Genomic DNA, 21,731 nt, shown 5'->3' with positions numbered 1-21,731 from the left:
CACAATTTCTGACCACCTCTGGATCCACACAGTCTGAGCAGCTAGCACTGAGCCAGACTTCCCAGGCAGTCACAAAAAACACTGATATTTCCACTGTGAACTGTTGGCTATGCATCCACATTTCCTTATAACAGTTTCAGAGCAAAGAACTAATACTAATATAGCATGCATATATGTTGAACCAGGAGCAAGCACTTCATGAAAGCAATGAATAATTCTACCATTATATTGAATGACTATTGGAGTTAGTGATGATCTGTATCATACAGATCCTGCTAAAGGCATAGAAGTAATAGTTTCCTCACAGAAAGTAACTTCTCCATCCTAACGCAAATACGGACTAGTAACCTCATGCAGAGGAGCAGGCATTACTTAGCGAATTCATGTTCTGTGATTTGCATGACGGTATATGCAATGTGCTTATACATGTGTCTTTAAGTACTTGGTTTATTAGTTTAAATAGTGCATGAGGATGCAGCACACAGTATGTGCACAAATGCTTAGAGTAATAAAACCACTGTAACAATTATCTTTAGGCCTCTCAGGATACAATGACATCGCTGTCATTCTTCTGCATGTAACTGCCAAAGAGCTCACTAATTGCCATGATTTTTTTTTTTAATACATTACCACACCAAGAACAATACAGATCTAAAGGATTTCGAAGCGACAAACAGTCTGGGTCAAAATAAGCCCCCGGGTAGGTGGTACATGTGGTTTTGCTCCTTTATTTAAAAAAGTAAAAGATATCAGTAATATGCAAAGTACTCACCAAACACTGATCATCAGAAACCCACTGTATACTAGGCATGGAAACATGAAGCAGTTTGCCCAAAATCATGAAGGAAGCTCGTGGCATAGCTGCAGAACAGGCTAATTCTCTAGTGCCAAATTCTTCTTGAATACTCCATTATTCTTTTGACTCTTTGTCATAGTACCCAGATTTAGACAGCATGAAAACCAAGTTCCTTTTTCTAAGTGGTTACAGATTGGGCTAATCCTGTTACTACATAGCTAATATGTTCAGAACTGTAAGTTTGATAAGCCATGATATTTGAGAAATCATGGCAGTCAAGTGAAGTTCCCGACGACTGGAAAAAGGGAAATATAACCCCCATTTTCAAGAAGGGGAAAATGGATGACCCAGGGAATTACAGACCAGTCAGTCTCACTTCTGTGCCTGGCAAAATCCTGGAGCAGATTCTCCTGGAAGGCATGCTAAGGCACATGAAAAACAACAAGGTGCTTGGTGACAGCCAGCATGGCTTCACTAAGGGGAAATCCTGCCTGACCAATTTGGTGGCCTTCTATGATGGGGCTACAGAACTGATGGACAGGGGTAGAGCAGTTGATGTCATCTACCTGGACTTGTGCAAAGCATTCCACACTGCCCCACACGACATCCTTGTCTCTAAATTGGAGAGACATCAATTTGATGGATGGACCACTCAGTGGATAAAGAACTGGCTGGATGGCTGCATGCAAAGAGTTGTGGTCAATGGCTCAGTGTCCGGCTGGAGACCAGTAACGAGTGGTGTCCCTCAGGGATCGGTGTTGGGACCGGTCTTGTTCAACATCTTTGTCGCTGACATGGACAGTGGGATTGAGTGCACCCTCAGCAAGTTTGCCGATGACACCAAGCTGTGTGGTTCGGTTGATACGCTGGAGGGAAGGAATGCCATCCAGAGGGACCTTGACACACTTGTGAGGTGGGCTGATGCCAACCCCATGAGGTTTAACCATGCCAAGTGCAAGGTCCTACACCTGGGTCGGAGCAATCCCAGGCACAGCTACAGGTTGGGCAGAGAAGAGATTCAGAGCAGCCCTGCGGAGAAGGACTTGGGGGTGTTGGTTGATGAGAAAATGAACATGAGCCAGCTTCAGTGTGCTCTCGCAGCCCAGAAAGCCAACTGTATCCTGGGCTGCATCAAAAGGAGCGTGACCAGCAGGTCGAAGGAGGTGATCCTGCCCCTCTACTCTGCTCTTGTGAGACCTCACTTGGAGTATTGTGTGCAGTTCTGGTGTCCTCAACATAAAAAGGACATGGAACTGTTGGGACAAGTCCAGAGAAGGGCCACGAGGATGATCAGGGGACTGGAGCACCTCCCCTATGAAAATAGGCTGAGAAAGTTGGGGCTGTCCAGCCTGGAGAAGAGAAGGCTGCGTGGAGACCTCATAGCAGCCTTCCAGTGTCTGAAGGGGCGCTATAGGGATGCTGGGGAAGGACTCTTCATTAGGGACTGTAGTGACAGGACAAGGGGTAACAGGTTAAAACTTACACAGGGGAAGTTTAGATTGGATATAAGGAGGAAATTCTTCACTGTGAGGGTGGTGAGGCACTGGAATGGGTTGCCCAGGGAGGTTGTGAATGCTCCATCCCTGGCAGTGCTCAAGGCCACGCTGGACAGAGCCTTGGGTGACATGGTTTAGTGTGAGGTGTCCCTGCCCGTGGCAGGGGGGTTGGAACTAGATGATCTTAAGGTCCTTTCCAACCCTAACTATTCTATGATTCTATGATATTCATCCAATAAATGGCATGAAAATAATGAATGTTCCTTGCTATCACTGTAGAGTGAAGGAACTACCTTGCCTAAATCAGTCCTATCTTACCCTATGCTTATCACTGGCTTTTTTAATGTAGCTTTGGCAAGAGAAGTCCACTTTAATCTGACAAAGTGTCTGCTGTAATCATTAGCTCAGTCTCACATCAAGCCATTTTGGTTTTGGAGGAGAAACATGTTGCAAAATCTCCCTAGAGAGCTCACTAATGAAACTGTTTATTTAAGAGATCTGATTGTAACACAATAGAGAAGAGCTCAACATGGACATTTTGGGATCTGTCAACCCTTTAAAAGATGACATTGCTTAACTTGGATGTCTTGCTTCTGTGCAGGTCTCCTAGTATCAATTAGTGCTTGCACAGACAAAGGTACACAATAAATCAATGCTAAACTCAAGACTTGGTCCTTGTGGCTCAGTGCTGTGTATTCATCATCACACTGCACTGCCTATCAATTAACAAGTCTCCTCTAACCTATGTCTGTACTGGTGTATCCAGTGTGTGCACTGCAAACAGCTCCCACTGGAGGCTGTGTGTAATGGACATTTTTTTCATCAATATTCATTAAAATTGCAAAAGAAAAAAAAGTACTTAGAATAAAGTTGAGTTTCCTTCAAGAGCATCTTTTCCCATGGCCCAAACTGCATCAAATCGTATCATATGCAAAGTCTTTGTCAGAACCCCTGCTCAGTTCAGTTAGGTTTGCAGTTGAAGTCTGACAGTGTGAGAAATTAAATGTAAGACTTTAGGAACTAAATTCGCAGGATTTTTTAGGTAGCTTTTTTCCCCCAGCTATAGATTACAGTCTAAGACTCAGGGTTTAAATCACAGCAGGATCATTTCTGATTTAACTCCTGGCTGATAAGCTCAGTCCTTTGTCCTCTGGTTGGAGGTTAAGTCAATAATGTAATTTTTTTTATGAAGAAAGGTCTTTGACAATCATAAGTATAAAAGCAAAATGGATGGTCTTGAATCTCCTCAGGAAGGTCTTCAGACCTTCTGCCAGAAGCATGATCAGATATAAGGTCAGACTGTTCAGATGTTTATCCAGTGTGAACCTGAATACCTCCAAGGATGGAGACTTCACAGATTTTCTGGGCAACCTGCTCCCTGGCATGTGTTACTGTTAAAATTTATTTTGGGAAATCCTTATTGGAGTTTTTCACGTGAGAAGCTTGCACATCAACATGAAGACTTTGTAACCTACGTGGTTGTAAAAGGTAACAATAAAAGAAATATTTCTTTATTTCCATATTGTTTTAACAAATGTTTTTGACTTGCTAAAATTCAAAGCAGACAGCTCCATTAGCTAGCCCTTTGAGAAACATAGCTCCCCGTCAGCTCAGACACACTCCTTCAGAAAGCAGATGTTCTGTATTCGTTGTTTCCCTCAATGCATTCAAGACTTAGTTGTGGACTGTGGTCAGCAGAGTTTTGAGCACACAGCATACACATAGATGCCTTTTATAGGTAACTTAAAGGGAGGCAGCCCATGGAGAGTTTAGAGCCTTATTGTAAATAGCTGAGGCAAACAGAGCTGATCTGTAGCACCAGGGCTTTCTCCACAAATGCTTGTTATGAATGTGGGGTCAGAGCAGGCGGGGCAAATTTCTTCCCAGTACTTTGAACGGAGCAGAGAGGATGGACAGGTGAGAATTCAGGACTAAGGACGAGCTTTGGTAGACTAAGAAGTGTCACATTTTGTGGATTCAGAGTAGCATAGCTTCCCTATTTTACTGGAGCAGGCTTTGGAGAAAAGTACTTTCCAACTCTCATGAACATTTGACACCTTTAAAGGTGGACGCCTTTAAAGGATTTTTACCTCAGTGGTGCAGTTCTAACCCACTCCCTGGAAGGAAGACATTTTTCTCCCTTTTCCCATATTTTTGAGTACCCAGATGGAAGGATCTGGCCTTAACATGCGTCTGTAGCAAACTAGGAGTCTTGAGGCTTTGTCATGTGTTTGGCAGTGCTGACGTCAGCGAGATGTCTCACTGAAGATCTTGGCAATTTTACAAGAGGGGATTTATTCTTTTTTATTGGAAACAGACAGCTTGTCATCAGCCAAAACACATGGCAAATTCCAGTACATTGTAAGGATTCTTCACTCAACTCTCCCAAAAGCATCTCTGGGAATCCCACTGTTCTCTGGCACATTTCTTATGGAAGAGCAAAGGAGGAGGCTGAGATGTAGCTTTATAAGGTTATAGAATTCAAAGACTTTCAAACCAATTAACTCCAAAGGATATAAAGCAATGACTTATATAATAATGAGTCAAGGTTCACACAGTGACGAGATAATAGGAATTGTTGGCCTACTTCAGCCTAAAAACATCCATTTTGCCCAACAACCTGCTACAGTTAGCAGCCTGAAGCAGTTGCCTAGGAAAAAGGGAAAAAAGGGAAATGTAAGGAGTGATTAATCTCCTGCCATTCCTGTAGCTGCTAATAAGCAGTGTTGGGGCTTTGAAGTCAGAAGCTGTATCCAAAATGATGTATATGATGAGTATTCAAGGCCCAATTTTTCATGGTGTTCATTTTTAACCTAGCTATACTTCTGACCTGCACAGTCACTGTTGGAAGGGTTAGTAAAATTTATCAATGCATCATGAAAAATACTCATTCTATTTTCTTCTATTCTTGAATTTCTGGCACATTGCTGTAATCTCTTTGATATTTATGCAGTTATTTTTAAGTGCAACAAAAGCCACAGGTTAGATGAAGAGATTTCTTTAAATAATGAGGAAGCCTCTATCAACAATATGTACAGCAGTATGCAACTGAGTGATATTTACTCCTTAGCAGTACTTGAAAGTGTGATTCTGCTCATTAAACTTTGTAAGTTATTCTCTGGATTGCTGGAATGAATTTCCAGTCCAACTTGGGTTAATGGTATTTTGCCATTGATTTCTTTGGAGTCAGGAATAATAAATGCAATTATTCCTGCATTTTTTTACTTTCTCACTAGCCCACCTACCTGTTAGGACAGCAGAGCCAGTACAGTTTTGAGTGAGTGTTTAGGATACAGCTTTGCTAGTTGAACTAGAATTCATCCAAATGTTTGGGCAAGCTCTGCCCTCCCTTGCCTTGTGTCAATACTCTCTGCAGGCTGCAGATAACAGAGCCTAAAAATAGACCCATCCAGCAGACTAATGTTTTAACCAAGTTACTCCCTTTGCTTGTGAACTTCCCTAGGTTTCCCTGGAAATGATTTGCTGTGTATCCGCACCAAGGTGGGTTCATTATCCCTTTCAGAGCTAAATGTCATAGCTCTAGAGTTTGTCTGATACTCAAGCTAGCAGGTCTACATCGAGGCTGCAGTTTTATCTGCAAACATGCTGCAACCTTCTACCAGTCTACAGCTACCTGCAGCTGTCCATAGCCTGCTACAATAAACTTGGTGACTTGAATGTGTCATCTGACAAGGCTGTTTGAAGCTTTGAAATACATTTGTGTAAAGGCCCATATACAAAGGGCTTCATATTTAAAATAGAGTGCCTTTATTCACTGTTTTCTGTCACTATAGAACAGTAGACAATGGTAGGAATTTCAATTAAAAGGATAAAATCTCCCTCTCCCAAGCAACAGGATGTTTTCAAATTTATAGTCTAATAGAAACCACCTCAATCCTCCCTGAAATAAGTTTTAAAATTTGCAGTCTAGCAAACATCTGGATGCTGCAAAGATTAAACAGGAGAAAGAAGTCCTACCTAACAAAAACAACCCCAAGAGACAGGAGTTATTGGTTTTTTTTTAAGTCTGAGTTATTTTGTTCCTCCATCTGTAATGAATAATTTTTCAAAATAAAGCACAGAATGGCCCTACTGATCTTCCCTGTAGTCCTTATTACATTGTCCAGTCCACATATTTTTTAAAGTACTCATTTTTCATTTCAGTCTTCTTTACTTATCTGATTATTTTATTTAATTTTTTGTATATCATCATATATAAAGCAAATGTAGAGTGATGTCTGAAGAATAAGTATATATCTAAAAGATTATTATGGACTCACCAACAACTGTAAGGTTGACTTGTGCTTGTCTGCTGCCAAGTTTGTTCTCTACAACTAGGGTGTAACATCCACAGTGTTCCTGCTTTGTTGATGATATTGTTAGCTTGCTGGTATTTTCAGCATTCTCAATTTTGATATATTCATTTTCTTCAATCTGCCAAATTCAAAAAAAAAAAAAAAAAAGGTTTTATGGGACAAATTTCTTCATATCTGGAAGAGTTCAAATTACAATACAAGGTTATTATACTGGGTGTTATCTGCAGATCAGTCTATTACGGCATGTGCAGCTGGTAATGAACACAGAACATCAAAAAATGGAATGGAAAATTTTGATGGCTCCATTCCTGCAAAGGCAACAGGGAGTACTGGTGTTATTGGGACTCCACTAAGGAACAGGAGTTTCACTTTCTAACTCCTTTTTGACAGGCTGAAAGTGAAAACTGTAATTGGCAAAAGAACAGTTTGTTCTCACATACATATCTACAGAGACCACAGCAGAACAAAGGTTTAGCTCTAAATACCCTAATTCATTTGCCATTCCCTTTTAGAGGCCCAATGTGCAAAACTTCTGTAGCTGAGACTTTAATCCTCTTGTCTTAACCAGCCTTATTCTGTATTTCCACAGAAACCAGGGTAACAGTTTCTTGGGTTTGAACGAGTGAAGATGATGTTGACTGAAATGGAGCTGTAATGCTATAACTGTGCAGAGAGACATACAAAGAGCAAATTTAGCTCTCCTATAGCATTTTTATTTTCTGGAGAGGCAAAAATCAAAATCTCAGCTGAATACCATAGGCATATTATGAACTAGTTTTTAATTAAAACAAAGCTATCTTAGCGTAAATGGCTAAGGAGACTTAGATTTTAATCAGTATTAACTTGAGACATGACAGATTATTGAACAGCCTCATAATGCTACACTGCAATTACAGAAGCTGTACACTGTGTTCTTATGAAACAGACAACATAATGTCAATGCCCTTCTTCCTCCCACCACTTCCTTGTAAGATAAGTGACTCTTCCAACTCATTCTCAGAATTTCATTAAAATTGAAGGCTGTTTGCCTTATCTTGTCTCATATATTCAGAGAATAAGAAATTATAAGGCTAAAAGCAGGACTTTCCCTGCTTTCTTCTCAACTTAGATAGAACACATGCACTGCTATATGCCCAAAAGTAACCCGAGAAAGATGCTCCTACAGTAACTCGAATAGAAAGCTAGTAAATGGGATTATATAGGATTTCAGTTTAAATTATACTGAAAATTGTTCCCCCCTGCCTCATATTTTGTTCTTCTGAGAGTCTACACTGGCTTAATATTTTGCTTTATTAGAATTAGTCAAAGGTAATAGAAAAAAAAAGCCCAAAACAGTCTAGCAGAGCTAGATCCAAATTATGCAGAGAAAGCCCTGGAATGGTACTCAGTGGCTTGCAGTGGTTGTGGGGAACAGGAATTTGGATCGCTGTGTTCCCAAAAGAAAATCACTGATCATAGTTAGGAAGCTCTGATAATTGGCAGTGTTAAACAATGGACTTTGTTGCTCAAGTAACTCAGAGATTTTTCGAAGGCTTTCCCCTTTTTAGCTGAGGACAGTTCCAGCATCCTTCTACCAGACTGCCATCAAGTACAACAGTATGGGTCACAACTCTGAAACATTCCCTTCTTCAAGCAAAATATATTTATCCAGAATAGACCTGTGAGAGGCCCTGGTGGCTCTTTTGAACCTAAGAGAATGTGAGGAAGGAACATGGAGAGGACGAGTTTCTCGTGCATGCTGGAGAATACAGTGGCAGGGCTTAAATCACAACTCACCACTTAATGGATCTGATCAAATAACAACTACAAATGAACCCCAGGAAAGTTGTAAAAACACTTGGGTAATTTTCATTTTTAGGACTGGGAGCAGAGCAAAGTTGAAATCAACCACATTTATGGAAGAGAAAAATCCAAGAATAAAACAGTATGTGGTGCAAAAAAAAAAAAAGCAAAATAATGATGCAGCACAGTACATAGTAACTGGTTCCCCATTTAATTTAATAAAGGAAAGACCGCTGCTCTCACTCGTCCTCGTACAGTGTTTATGAGCCCTCCTGAAGTTTTTTCTTTTCTATCTGATTCACCTGCAATAATGAACCATTTAAAAATTGTCATTTAATGCAAACCTTTATATTGTCTCATAGTGAATAACTAAAGAAGAAAGTATAAAGATAGTAAAAAATAATATTTTACAAAGGAAAAAAGGTGTAGTAGAATCAGAGACTGTGGATCTGATATGGGTATTATGAGGTACTGGTTTCTGTTATCACATAGATTCTGTATATTAAAATGGCCTTGAAATCTATGTAAATAGGATCGTTTTATTCACCAATGCCCCCAGAATTCTGCATAAACCAGAAACTCACTTTTGAGGGGTTAATTTTTACCCACATATTACTACAGAGCTCAGCAAAATAGGCTCTGAATGTTTCTGAAGCTTCTGAGACGGATTTTGGTAGAAATGAGCTGACCACTTTTTAACTCCAGTCTTGAAACTTCAGAATTTTAAGAAAATGTAGGAGTTCAAAAAAAAAATCATTCTTTCTCCTAGAGTAAGGGGTTATTTAGGGTTAGCAAAGATGGACTCCGGAATACCCTTTGCACTAGCAAACTGTTTTGAATTCTTTCAATGAAATGCTGATGCATCTGGATTTAGAGTCTAAACTTGTAGGAGGAGATGTTTTTATTTATGCTCTATGGAGTGCATAATGAGTTCAGAATGAAATAAACAGAATAGCAGCTACAGTACATAATTATATCTGCTTTATCCTAACATGGCACTTCATCTTCTAGTTTGTACTTGCATACTGGGCTATTTGATTTAAAGTGGTTTCATTATTTACTAAAGCAACTCTCTTTAGAAGCTGCCCTTCCAGACACATATAACACAGTTCAAGGAAATTAGTTCAAGTAGAAGGAACTCTAAACTTAGGGGGTGAGGGCACCCACAGCTACACAATTGTTGTTGTGCTTTGCACGGTAACATTTGTGTTGTAAGACATTTCATTCAAACTTCTTATATGGCATTTTTCCCCTCTGACATAACTTTAGAACAGACAACAATGAAGAAAAGGTTATTTTTCAAGGACAGAAATGTTTCATGTGACAGATACTTTTCAGAAATCCACTATCTTTCACATAATCTATTGTTTAATTACATGGTCTAAGGCTTTTCTCAAAGGAAGAGTCATTTGTCATAAGGGGGTACAAGCAGCAGTGGGTTTAAACTGTAGCAAGAAGATTTGTGTTTGGTATTAGGGAAACAGTTCTAACACTACGGATATTTAAGCACTGCAATAGGTTGCTAATGGAGGTTGTGAAACTTTTATCACTGGAATGTTTTCAGCAGAGGTGCAGAAAACATCTGGCAGAAATGACATTGACCTTGCAAGTTCCCAGGGAAGGGAAATGGACAAGATGGGCTGTTGTTCTTTTCCAGCTCTACTTTCTCAGTGATTGTTAAAACAGGCAGAAAACAATTTACCTGCTTCCGGAATTTCATCCAGGTGCAAGTTATTGGTGCTGTTCCTACCACCTTGGCAAACAATTCCACTGATTCACCTGCACGGACTTTTCTGTCTTCTGGGAACTGAGTAATCTGAGGAGGAGCAGCTGATGGGGAAAACAAATAAACAAACAAAAAAACCAAATCTCTCTTTAAGTGACTGTATTTTTTATTTTTCATTGAATTCAAAACACGTGCATAGATCAGCGGTTTCAGAGGAGCACTTGAAACCCAGATTAGCAGTTATCTGTTGCTTGCAATAAAACAATTCTGTGGACATTGTTAGTTCTACTGTAGTAAAGCAAATAACAAGCTACCTGACATAAGTTTACTCATGCCAGACCAAAGTACAGAGATCCAAAAGCTGAAAGTGTTATGCCCTACTCTACCACTAATTCCAAATACACAGCTTGTGAAATTTTGTGTTGGGTTTTTCAGGAAAACCTTTTTCTTTTGTATTTTGTATTTTTGAAGACTGGCTCCAGCCAATATGTGTGTGCTGAGGCAGTCTGCAAACGTGCTCCTTAATGTCATCAACGGTATTCAGAGAATTTAAGACTCAACACCTGCCTATGAAGATTGTAGCTTCAGTAGCCAGATAAACATTATGTGGGACATATATTAGAGGGATAAAGATGGAAACTGATGTCTTTTTCCATCACACTCAATTTTCCCATGAGCAGTGACAGATCCTTTTGTTTGTGTATTACAGTGCTTCTTTTAAATCTTGCAATACCATACTCCTCCATTTCTGTATCAGGTATTTCCCTTCCCTCTCATTGCCTAAGAATCAATAGATGGCAGAACATCTATTTTGCTAATAGTGCTTCTTCCTGACTCTTGGTTGTGATGCCAAATGTGCCAGACCCTTGGTAGCTGCTAGGGCCAGATGCCAGAAATATTGCAGCCCAGACAACTCCAGAGTGAAACCTGTTCTGTTGCTTAATAAGAGCAGCATGACAAAAAATATTGGTGCAGATTTGAGGACATATTGACAGAAATGGTAAAACATATCCCTTAATATTAGAATGACCTCATTGAAAAATGTAACATTTCTCTCCAAAGCACAGGGCTACTAGGTGAGGAAAAAAGTGCTTTCTTTTTCTGTTCAATGCAACTAAAGCAGCTTTAAAAGTCTGACAAAGTTTTAAGATATTAAAAGCAGGTTCCCATAGAGGAACATTCTGGTTAACTTTAAATACAGACAGCTTTGCCTAGGAGAGTGCAAACACGTGAATAGGTTACCATAATGCCAGTTATGCCGAAAAGCAGAATCTATCAGCTTCTCTGTGGTAGCTACTCATGCAGAGGTGGCATTCTGTGATATGTAGAAAAATCTCTTTCACAAAAGGCTAAGGTGTCTTGTGGATATAGAAAAGGGCATGAGTCATAACACTACTGCTGACATTTGGTAGGATCTTGCTATAGTTTATTTGATGGTAACTTTCTTGCATGCTCATAGTTTAATTCTTAGCACAGTGTAACCTTATGAACAAGTTTGAAAAAGGGGCTTTGTGTATCCACCGTTTAATCGCTTATGCAAACAAATTTAGTAGCCAAACAGCTGTACTTAGAAATGTGGAGTCTGTTCTTTAGAACTGTATTGGTTTATTACTTTTTCCCATAGGATGACACATGCAACAAATCACCTGCTTTTGGAGGAGTCTTTGGAGCTGGTTTCTTCTTCACTGTTGCTTCACCTAGTTAAAAAATAAATAAATAAATAAAAGAAGTTAATTCAAAGGTGAGTTTTGGAAGGTACCAGATGAACTGCAAAGCTTACATTCATAGCAATGCTTTGTTGGTACCAGAAAATATAATATGTTCTTTCAGCATATTAAACTCAAGGATTAAAAATACCTTTTAAAAACACTTTTATTATCCTGAATGATCCTCATAATATTCACAGTTGAAGCTGGAGTTTTTAAAAGAACCAAAGAATTCTGCTACCCATCTCCTATAATCTGTCATACTCCGTTTCTTACAGCAGTTTAACTGGGGTGAAAACACTAGGCCAAGATCCATCTCATACTGAATTTCTGCTCAGATTTCCAGCATAAACAGTGGTGAATGAGCTCAGCTAAATCTAGGCTAGTTAATGCCACACACTGTTTCTTACACCACTTGTGAGCTAAGAAAGAAACAGTGATACACAGGCAGCAAATACTCTCCTCTGCCTCACCTGCTTTTTTCTTCACAAAAGAAAGGGTCATGGCACCAAAGAATATGGCCCAGAATTTGCAATCTGAGCACATAAATTTTTGGAAGACAATGTTCTGCAAATTGCAAATGGTAAGTAGAAAGAGAGTGCAGAAGACAGGTAGGTAGAAAATGGCTACTAACTATTTTTCACAAAACAAGAACTAGAGGCTACCCAATTAAATTGCCAGGCAGTAGGCATAAAAGAAACAAAAGAAGTGTTTTTTAAAATACCATACATAATCTACATTCATAGAGAACTGATGTTTTGCAAGACAGAAACATAAACAGGTTCAAAAGGAGAAAGTCATAGGAGTTAGGTGTAGTGGTAGCCATTAAAAGTAACAGTCTGGATGCCTTCAAACCACTGAATTCCAGAAGTGGAGGGGCTCATTTATTTTAGAGCAGTCTCTTTTTGTCTGCTATCCTGAGCATCCTTGTCAGAGGACGGCCTCTGCTGTGAAGGGACATTTGTTATTTTCTTATGCTCAAGTAGGCAGCTTGACTGAAGTAGTCTGGCTTTTAAGATGTTATTGTTTCCAGCAGAAGCAGTATCTGCTAAGCGCTTTTGAATATCCAGGGACATAGGTGCTTAGTGTTAGCCACAACAGTCTCAAAAGGTTGGAATTTTTTGGTTGTTTACTTAAATTATTTCAAAGTAGGAAGACACTGAGCAACAAAAAATCCTTCCAAAATCTACCAAACCAATAAAATGAGTCTTTTATTTTAACCCCCTTTGCTATAGCAAACTACAAGCTGCGTGTGATACCCAGGGAACACATCAGCTGATATCCCATGAATAAAGAGCCATGAATTGTGAAGCCACCATGGGAGTCTCATGTTATAGCTCAAGCAACAAACAGATGCGAAGATTGATTTTAAGTTTTAGAGTAATTGGAGATAGTAAGCAATGTGCTTATGGGTTGTTAAAAGACCAAATGCTTCAAGAAATATGTAATGGTTTAGGTGTCAACACCAGTGTTTATTCAGTTCATTCCGGAGAATGTTTCACTATGCAGTGAATATAGAAAAAAATTTGCCACTTTCTCTTTTATACACTTCCATTTCATAGCAATTGTTTCTCAAAGTATGGTTGACTTTTATATGCTCAGCCTTCATTGATTTTGTAGGCACCAGAATCATGATAATGGAGAGGTAGGATAGTCTTGCAGTACTTACAGCTAAGTCATAGAATCATAGAATCATAGAATCGTTAGGGTTGGAAAGGACCTTAAGATCATCTAGTCCCAACCCCCCTGCCATGGGCAGGGACACCTCACACTAAACCATGTCAGCCAAGGCTCTGTCCAACCTGGCCTTGAACACTGCCAGGGATGAAGCATTCACAAATTCCTTGGGCAACCCATTCCAGTGCCTCACCACCCTAACAGTGAAGGACTTCTCCTTGTATCTAACCTGAAATTTCCCAGTTCAAGTTTGAACCCATTCCCCCTTGTCCTATCACTGCAGTCTCTAATGAAGAGTCCCTCTCCAGCATCCCTATAGGCTCCCTTCAGATACTGGAAGGCTGCTATGAGGTCTCCATGCAGCCTTCTCTTCTCCAGGCTGAACAGCCCCAACTTCCTCAGCCTGTCTTCATACAGGAGGTGCTCCAGTTCCCTGATCATCCTTGTGGCCCTTCTCTGGACTTGTTCCAACAGTTCCATGTCCTTTTTATGTTGAGGACACCAGAACTGCACACAATACTCCAGGTGAGGTCTCATGAGAGCAGAGTAGAGGGGCAGGATCACTTCAAAAAAGAGCAGTTGTATATCTCTCAAAGAAGCCTTTCTTCAATGACTGTCAGTGTAACAAAATTAATTGTTTAGATTGGTACTTGTGAGGTGTTTATCCTAGTATAACTGGACCACCAGGACATGAACTATGTCCTGCCACATTTTCCATGTGAGCTTAACCCTGTTTAAATGAAGGTCTTCAATGAACACTACTGCTCATTAAAGGAATCTATTACTTTTCAGGCCACCAACAGACTGACGTGTACCCTAGATATTTGTAGTTAGTGACTACAAATATACTTCCAGATCCTCTTTCCTTCACAACGTGTGTGAGCAAAAGCAATAAGTAGTGTTTTCAAAGCAGCTTTCCTCTTTGTCATTGTATGGTTATGCCTTGAGCAGAAACTCTTATTTCAAGCTGTAGTCCCAGTTACGAGGATACTTATCAGATGCCAGCTGGAAGCTCTGTAGAGTTTGGCCTATCATCTGCTGTTAAATATCCCTATTAACGGAAATCATCCATTAGTTGCTCATTAGATGCAAACTAACTCAGTTATATAATTAAAAACCACGTAAACATTTTTGTGTGTGTGCCTGCTGTGTATGACATCAGATTCTGTGCTCTTCTCTAAACTGAGAACAAAATAGCTGCTGGGTATCTCCTCAGAGCTATAATGGCTTTTAATACAAGCTAAAGCAATTATATAAATTTGATTACTTCCACACTCAAGTAAGCCTGATATGAACAAAGAGCACCAACAATGGGGAAAACCCACCATCCGTCAACTGCCATCTTGGGTTGCAGATACTATTGCTATTTTTCAGAAATACTCATGTTTCCCTGTGACTATAAATATCCCAAATTTACTTTTTTTCTTTTATTGCTGGCTGACAATGCCATTTTCTGCCTTTGCACAACACATGCACAGAATGGATATCTGTATGCTCAGATACCTCTCTCACTTTTCTCTGCCTACAATCAGCCACTCTCAGTTCATTGCAGAAGGGACCCCAAGAAAATAGTTTGTTCATTCACAACTACAATTAGCGATGTTCAATTCATCACTGTTAAAGAACAATGTTTCTATACAGACTAGGATGTATAGTGAACCACCAGGTTATTACATTTACCTTCCTAGCCCTAAGGGCTATGCTTAAGATAGTTAAAGGCTTTCACTTCAATAAAGATCGCCATAGCAGAAAGCAAAGAACCATCACCTCATTCAGCAAGGGTACTACTTTTTACATGTAAATACAAAATTTTTATTAATTTTTAGTTTTTACCCAGCATGACATTACATTCACTTAACTGAGTATATCCAGACTGCCACTGGACTTCATCAAACCATGCAGGTTTCAAAGGGTTGCTGGAAGGTCTGGCTGAATATCCTGTCTTGCAGACACAAATAGCCCTGAGCAGAAATGAAAGGCAGGGGCAGTGTGGAAGGGGATGAGGACAAGGTCTATGAATCTAACTTCTTTGGCTAACAGCGTACACTCCACCGCTCTTACCTCTTCCTTAAGAATACCAGCTCATCTCATGCATCTTTTTGAAATACAACTTTTGTTTCAAAATCTGCTGGAGATAGCTAGTGAAAAAACAGAGTCTAATAAGATTACCCAAAGTTGACAAGGTCAAATGATTGTTTTCATTAAAATATTTGAGCCTCTTGGAAATGTTGGTTCAAGTCTGCCTCTGCTGCTTTTCTTTTCTTTTTTTTTTTTTTTAAAAAAAAAAGACTGTTTGTCTCTCTTTTGATATTTACAGTGAAACAGGGTGAAGCTGAAAACCGGCCTGGAAGAAAAAGGACATAATAATCTCTCCTTAAATGAATCTGCCTTCTAGAAACAACCTAATGTAAACACTATGAGGCTGGTATTTACATGACTTTATAGGCAGGTTTGCCTCTTAGAGAGCTTATGTCTGGATGGGGCATAAAAGCTAAAAAAGGGAAAGATCCCATACAGGCTGATAGCTGGGGGACATTTGGTTGTGCTGTTCTTCGCCCTGATGGTGAATTTGTGAGAGCAGATATGTTCAGAAACCTCAGTCTTTCTTTTTTGCTTCCCTTTTTTGGAATTTTGCTAAAAATAGGCATAGCCCTCCCCTGAAATTGCTGTCTGCACAACTTGCTTTCATAAAGCATGAAGTATAACTCTTACAGTCTGAAAAAAAAACATTGTGTACTCAAGATAACATTGCCAAACGGTCCATAATTCCTACTGTCTTCTTTGCTAAAAATTCTGCACGTGTGTTCTTTAGTGATAGATTTTAGCACCTGTTTATTTACTTTAATAAGTACAAGCAAATAGTCTGCTTGTGGAACAACCTCATTTTAGCTCAGGATAGGACAAGGGCTAATGACATACTCTAAGACTATGGTCACATAGGAAACCGTTTTCCCATCTTTTCAAGATTTCATCTTCTGAGACAAACTAAATTGTTGGAGTTTTGTGGGTTTTTTTTGGTTTTTTTTTTTTTTTTCAGAGTTTCCTTGAAGAAAAACTGAAAAAAAAAAAGAAAAAACAAACCGTGTCTGTATTGTGTCAGATATCATGGTAACTAGGCTATTTATACAGGAGATGGAAAACCCAGGTTCAAGCCTCTGCTCCTTCTTCCACATCCTACTTGAATGCTTCAGAAGTGTGGGATGTGGCATTATGGGGTCTCTTTCTCCCACATCACAGTGTAACCTCCTTCAGACCCTTCTGGGGATAAATATCAGGGCCTGAATCAAAGGTGACTGTTGTCTGTAAAGCTTCACTACTCACTGCTATGCTAGGAAGCATGGAATGGCTGACACCTTGAAGTACAGAAGAAATAAAACACTTGGCCTTGTGGATAAGGCGACAAATTATTCAGTTGTATCTTCCTTCTGTTGCAAACTTTCTTGATGATACAAAAACTTACTACAAGTATTACTCAGCACAGACAAGATGAAGTAGGAGAAAGATGATGGCTACAACTGTAGTAGAAAAAGACAACACATCATTACTTACTAATACATTCATACATTTGTGAACCTATGCTAATTGCTACAGAGAAAAATGACAGCCACAATGAACTCACACCAGTAGCCTGAAAACTTCATCAAGGTTTGACAGGTTAAACAGATTCTAAAATAGCAAATTCCTCTTACTGTTTCCAAATAACTGTTTATTATTTAAATACAAGAAAATAGAAAGCAACTCTGGTTTAAATTTGATGCCATGCAGAAATTAGAAAACTAAATGCCATACAAGTCAGTTATTTGAGTTTGCGTGTTTCAGAACAGTTTTTAATAGCTTTTATTTTTTCACTAGAAACAACTGTTATTTTGTTGCAACATCCCATATTTAGTTTCTAAATCATGCAGAGATTGTCCTCTAATTGAAAAAAAAAATCAAAAAAATCCATCTACCTCCTTCTCAAAATAAATACAAAAATCCAGGAAATGCTCACCCTAGCATTCCAGTCAAGAGAGAGCTAGCATATACTGGCACACTCAGAGCTTCACTAATGCAGTATAGTACCCTGAAAGTAATTCAGTATTTGAAAACAGCTCAGCTGGAGGAAGAAACAATTCCACAGCAGTATAGAAGCACAATGCTTGAGCAATTCCTGCAATTAAAGGAAAATTTGAGCAGTGCAGAAGAGATCTGGTATCAAATAGAGCTTACAAACAACCCAGGTCACATGAATTCCACTAAAAGCTCTGGTGGGAGCAAGACAACAATGCTAGTTTCTTAACTATGTATTTAATTTTAATGTTCCTCATGCCCTGCGAGAATATCTACAATTAGATGCCAAAATGCTGCACCTGGGTGTGTAGGAACAGGAATCTAAACTAGGTTACTAGCCTGTTACCCTGTCTGTTTTGCAGGATAATACTGTCAGGTCATTTGGACATTCAGGAGCTCCAAATTTCAGTGAAAAAAACTAGGTGTCATGTGCTTTTGCACATTAATTAAGCTAATGGATTTAGGACCCTAATTTATACAGAAGAAACTTTGGTCAATGCTTCTATTACATGCCTCCCATCTGCAATTTCTAGTCAATAGCTTACCTAGGAATTAATAGTACATGGCACTTCTTCAGTTCAAGGTCATGTTGGAAAACCCGAGTTCATTTTTCACTGCATGAGACAATCAATAAATATTTCTGTCTTCTTCTGTCAACATAGAGATATGTAGGATGGACTGTATGAAAAACACATGGAAAATACTGTTCTGTGCCAGCAGTATCTCAGAAAATGCCAGTATGGTATGAGCTGTAAAGTAACTTGGCAGAGATTCAGAATGCATACCCAGCACTAGCTAAACAGCCCTGAACTGGGCATCAAGGAGAGGTGATTTACACAACAAATTAGTGTTTCTCCATTGCTCTTTTTATATGTACAGTAACTGAATCTGTGGAGGCAACCAGCCTTCAGAGTCACCAAGTTAAACCTTATATTGCCTTTTTACTTTAGCATAACTTGGTTGTTAAGCATTGTGCCACACTTATTTACCCTTGGACTCCAATCCTGAGGAATTAAGTGAGCACCTTTCATTATTCAGTTACAGAGAAATCATCTGTAGGTCTTAAAAATAGCCTGTGGCAATTTTATTTCTATATACTAAGAGATGACTGTTCAGTTTCTAGTAGAAAAGATTTTCCTTGAAAAAGTTTGATCAGGGGCTTCCCTGACAAGGTAATTCATATTGTTCTAACACACTAAGTACTTGCACTCACTGTGCAGAAGACGTCTTGGTTCTTCTTGCAACAGTCCGTACAGCAGCATGGATCTTCTGGGAAATGAATGGGACTAAGAAAACTGGTTTGAATAGGCTCATTGACCCTCAAAAGCATCTCAGAGTATCCCAGGGACCAAAGAGTCCCAGGGACAACAACAGTCACCAGCTCACAGTTGCTACACAGTGCTCTTATTTCTGCAATTAAAAGAACATCTCTGACTTGATCAATTGCTTCCTTACTAACTGAGTTCTTCCTGTAGAAAGTGGCAAGTTTTATACTGAGGACAAAACTATCTGACATGAAATGAAGATTTTGAAACATTGTATATTAATCAGTGCCATGTTTGGTATTATATTGGTAGAATGGAAAACAAAATACTTTAAGTGTTTACTAATTTAGTTATATATTATCTAAACTCGATACATCAAGTTTAATGTTTTAATGACATTTTCTTAAAATGGTGGTTGCAGACTTGGATCCTCTGATAAGATTGTTTATTCAAGAGTAAATAACAGAACTGTGTGCTAATCATTTGGCCACTGCCTCACAATTTTTCCATGGTAATTAAAATGCTTGGAGTTTTCCCGCTTCCTCCCCCATGGAAAAGAATATATAACATGATAAGGAGTTCTGTCTGACATATTTACTTTTATGACACACTGTTCAGAGATGCCACTGCTTAGTCCTGCATTCAAGTACCAATAATGTTGAGAAATCAGATCTGGGAAGATAACAGAGCAGCCTTCCAGAGGATTTGATCTGGAAAGTGTCAGTTGTGACATTTTATTAATACTGTCAGCAAAAGAACGCATTGTTACTAACTTGATGTGTTTGATATGAAATAAAACATTTTATATAGTAGCAGATATAGAAGATTTATATCAGCAAGCTACCAAATACTGCTAATAATGCACTCTAGGCTTCTTTACTTGAAGATGCGTGGAAGAAGTTGTTTTCTTTGATGTAACTGAATTTTAACAGAGCAGAAGAACTTCTATTTGAGCAAACAAATTCTGTGCTGTGTCATCCCCTCAATGTATGTGATCTGGGTATGAGAACAGCGGGTTTAACAAGTGTTACTCAGACGAGGGAATCCAGGATATCCTGTTAGGTTTTCATACCACTTATTATGATAGGTGATAGCTGCTGTTTCTTAATATTTACTGGAAGTAGCGCAGTGAATTAGCCCTACAAAAAGCAGTGGCATTTCTTTCCAAACCCTTTAAAACAATGCTTAGATTTAGGAGGGTTATTTTCTAAAGCCTTAAAGCAAATTCTTGTCTCAGTAGCAATGAAGAGGATACAGTTTCTTCCTACTGTAGTAAAGTTACGTTGCACAGCTCAACTGTGGTGAAGTTTAAAAAATAGCATCTAATTGTTGTAATATGCCTTTTTCCTCTGCAAATCTTGAAAAAAAAAAACAAACCAAAACTTTGAAAAAAAATTTCTTTTGGAAGACTCATGTTTTATGCAAAGTTTTGGGATGTCAGTTAAAAAAAAAGTTATAGTATTTGGGGTATTGCATAAAAACTAGTAGTGAAGCTGAAGATCAAGAAAGTTGGGTTCTAGATCTGCAAATGAAAGTGCCTCATCTTGGGCTAATCACTCCAGCTATGAATAACTGCTGTTTTGGTCCTCAGATTAAGACACATTAATGAGAACAAAATATTAGGGATTGTGGAGTAGTAATATATGTTTTGAAAAAGAGATTTTAAAATTATAAACCTACAAATCATTGCGCTTAAAAATCTCAAGCAGCACTTTGATTTTTCCTCATTCTGTTTTAACAGAAAGATTTTTTAATAGGCACTGAAGATTTTGCAGCTTAGGTAATTGAAATAAGCAATTCCCTTTAAGCCTAATTTGAAGTAACTTCTAATATTAATGGGTATTGGGTGCCCAAATTCCTTTGCAGCAGATGCTTTCAAAGCTCTCTAGAGAAATGTTAAAGTGGTGAGAATTTTTGGCTTAGTACCTTCTGCTGCAGGGTTATATCAGACTAGAAGAGCCTGATATTATACACTGGTTGTTCTAGCATAGCATGGAGTATGCGGTATGGTAAATAATGAAAGGTTCTAATTGTCCATTGCCTCTGCTAATCTCTTATATCTGTGAAGAAGAAACATAACATTTTACTATTCTAGCTCAGTATCATTTCATACCCACCTAGCAAAGAAACAAGTGACAAAGCTTAAGTCAGTACAGTCAGTGAAGAATGGGCCAATTCTAACATTTAATAAGGAGGTGTCCCTCCTCCATGCTCCCTTAGGATTGATTTCAATCATCTGATTGAAAGATAGATCTGTTTGTTATTCTTAGAAACTTTATTATTTATTCTGTTTATCATTACAGAGCTGCAATTATTACTAAATTCTGGTGACACAATATTAATTGTAAGCAAAAACAAGTATAATTTTCCTAATTTGTTACCATGGGAACAATCTTTCTGCATGCAAACCCTGAACACATGCATTCAGAGATATTGTTAATCCTTGAATGCTACAAAGCTGTCTTTATAGATGTTTTTCTGAGAATAACTGCTTATTCTAAACCAGGGTCTAGAACATAATTTATTTCAAAAGAGGTAATGCCCAAAATTTTACTTACTGTTGTATTTCTGCAGCTTAAAAACCCCAAGCTTCCAGTAGTAAAATAATGTTAAAATGAGCAGTTAAATGATCTGGGTCAGCAACTGTTCTAACAGCGAGACAAATTCTATAGATTAACATAGTGACAACATTCATTCCCTTTCACAAAGAGAAATGTATCGATCCTTGCTTTCAGGAAGTAAAAGTTAATTACTTTCCTGAAGGTTTCTACTAGAGCAAAAAAAACAAGTATCACTTATAATTTATTTGAAGGAAGACAAGGTTGACATAGCTGCTAACCATGAAATCTGACTAGCACTTTTTTACACAAAATGAAAAATATGATTTTTTTTTCCCTGAGAAGTATTTCTTAAAATG

The 21,731-nt window shown here is 38.6% G+C and overlaps 1 protein-coding gene across 4 annotated transcripts in view; it reads right to left on the bottom strand.

Moving 5' to 3' along the window:
• The window catches only part of MYLK (myosin light chain kinase), a 227,777-nt gene that overhangs the window by 39,286 nt on the left and 166,760 nt on the right, over positions 1-21,731 (bottom strand). For all 4 annotated transcript variants that reach the window (XM_062607068.1, XM_062607070.1, XM_062607069.1 and 1 more), the window contains 3 exons: positions 11,763-11,813; positions 10,093-10,220; positions 6,573-6,726 (listed from right to left, as the gene is read on the bottom strand). In XM_062607068.1, coding sequence (XP_062463052.1) covers positions 6,573-6,726; positions 10,093-10,220; positions 11,763-11,813 — 333 coding nt within the window. The remainder of the gene's footprint in view (positions 1-6,572; positions 6,727-10,092; positions 10,221-11,762; positions 11,814-21,731) is intronic.

Source organism: Pezoporus occidentalis, unplaced genomic scaffold (genome assembly GCF_034315485.1).
Source record: "Pezoporus occidentalis ecotype Australia unplaced genomic scaffold, CSIRO_AGI_Poc_V1 ctg12, whole genome shotgun sequence".
Taxonomy (NCBI): Eukaryota; Metazoa; Chordata; class Aves; order Psittaciformes; family Psittacidae; genus Pezoporus; species Pezoporus occidentalis.
Note: the sequence above shows the minus strand (reverse complement) of the source record. Positions and strands in the feature narration are given on the sequence as shown.